This window comes from Camponotus floridanus, unplaced genomic scaffold, assembly GCF_003227725.1.
Source record: "Camponotus floridanus strain SB8 unplaced genomic scaffold, Cflo_v7.5 scaffold295, whole genome shotgun sequence".
In the NCBI taxonomy this organism is placed as follows: Eukaryota; Metazoa; Arthropoda; class Insecta; order Hymenoptera; family Formicidae; genus Camponotus; species Camponotus floridanus.
This window is the reverse complement of record NW_020229431.1, coordinates 112,468-114,499: the sequence shown is the minus strand read 5'-3', so window position 1 is coordinate 114,499 and position 2,032 is coordinate 112,468. Positions and strand designations below refer to the sequence as shown.

Below are 2,032 nucleotides of genomic sequence, written 5' to 3'. Positions count from 1 at the left end.
TCTGCAAAATCTGCTGTCGCTTCCCATGTATTTGAATTTAATTCTTTTGAGTCACCGGCTATTTTAATTGCACATGCGAATGTATGGCTAAATAATTGAAACGCTCTTTTTACATTCATTGCTTCAAAACAATTTGGATGAATATGTGCCCTTGAATATGGGACAATAAATTAGAGCCTCCTTTTGTCGCATTATCAATACTCCAGGTTTTCACAAAATCAGAATGTGATGCAATTATTTCTCCTTTGCAATATATATTGTCATGTGTTCTAAAAAAACTCGCTAATCTTTTTACTAGATGCGGAAAATCGTATGAAGTATAATATTTTTTATTATTATATTGGGTTGTCCGGAAAGTCCGTGCGGATTTTTAAGCAAAATTCGAATGAAAAAATTTTATTGTTAAAAGTTATTTCATTCTGTGATATATGCACCATTATTTTGCACAATACTTTTCCATCTTTCGGGTAATTTCATAATTCCTCTCTCATAGAAGTCTTGGGTTTTTTCGGCGAAGAAGCTGTCCAAGTAGTTTTTGAGGAGTTGCAAAGAAGCAAAGTTCAAACCATTAATTGAGTTTTGTAGCGACCGAAATAAATGAAAATCCGAGGGTGCAATGTCGGGGGAATACGGTGGATGAGGCAAAACATCCCAGCCAAACGCCAATAATTTTTGGCGAGTCTGCAAACTTGCATGAGGTCTGGCGTTATCATGATGAAAAACGACGCCTTTCCTATTGATCAATTCCGGACACTTTTTGGCGATTTCTATCTTCAATTTATCCAACTGTGAACAGTACTTGTCCGAATCGATGGTTTCGTTGTCCGGTAGTAGCTCATAATATACTATCCCCTTCCAATTCCACCAAATGCAGAGCATTACCTTTTTCGGATGTAAGCCTGCCTTCGAAGTGGTTAATGGCGGTTCACCTCGCTTGCTCCACGACCTTTTACGCTCGACATTATTATAAATTATCCACTTTTCGTCGCCTGTTATGATGCGTTTTAAAAATGAATCGTATTCATTGCGTTTGTATAGCAAATCGCTGGTGGAAATGCGGTCAATACGATTTTTCTCAGTTAAGTTGTGCGGCACCCAAACATCAAGCTTTTTTACCATCTGGAGCTTGTTTAAATGTTCGGAAACAGTTGATTTGCCAATGTTTAACCTCGCTGCGATTTCCCGAACTGTGATCTGCCGCTCGGAATCGATTAAAGCTGTTATTTGGTCGACATCAGTGGTGACTGGCCGACCAGAGCGAGGAGCATCTTCAATATTCATTTCTTCTGAACGAAATTTAGCAAACCACTTCTGACACATGCGATCACTTACGGCATCTTCCCCGTATACGGCACATATTTTTTTTCGAGTTTGTGTCGCGTTCTTTCCTTTACGGAAATAAAAAAGCATTATGCATCGAAAAAACACGTTATTTCCTTCCATCTCTAAACTAATGTCAAGTAAAAAGTTTTTAATTTATTGGGATAATTAATATCACTAAGTATGCGTTGAAATGTCACTAATCAAAACACGAAAGCATTTGACATATCACATCGACATAAACTTGTAAAATTCGCCTTTGAACGACATCTATTGAGAAATCCGCACGAACTTTCCGGACAACCCAATATATAAAATATGGATTTTCTACATCAACGCCTAGTTGATTATAAGTGACTTGATTATTTGTACCTTGATCACATGTCAAAAGTTTCACATTCGCACCTGTGTCATTCAATTTATCTAGACACATCTCAACTAAGTGAATTATTTCATGTGATTTCATACATTTACCTGGAAGAAAATATGCCAATGGTTGTCGCCATGGATGACGTGCATTTAAGCTATCAAGGCAAAAGACAAAAACGCACTTCGTTCTTTCTGTTTGTCTGCCCAAAGGTCGTAGATCAACAAAACCTTTTATTTCGTCTAATTTTGAGGAATATTCTTCATAGCTTTTAATAGACATCTCGTCCCATTTCAAGGCACACACTCTTTCTTCTTCAGGAATTTGTGCAATTTTTTCTTTTAA

General features: G+C 37.2%; 1 protein-coding gene across 1 annotated transcript; it reads right to left on the bottom strand.

Annotated features, from left to right (window-relative positions):
- Nucleotides 1–414: 414 nt before the first annotated feature.
- LOC112638369 (histone-lysine N-methyltransferase SETMAR-like) lies at nucleotides 415–1,281 on the bottom strand. The gene has a single exon (XM_025409949.1). The coding sequence runs from the start codon at nucleotides 1,279–1,281 to the stop codon at nucleotides 415–417; it is 867 nt and encodes a 288-aa protein (XP_025265734.1).
- Between the last annotated feature and the right edge of the window lie 751 nt (nucleotides 1,282–2,032).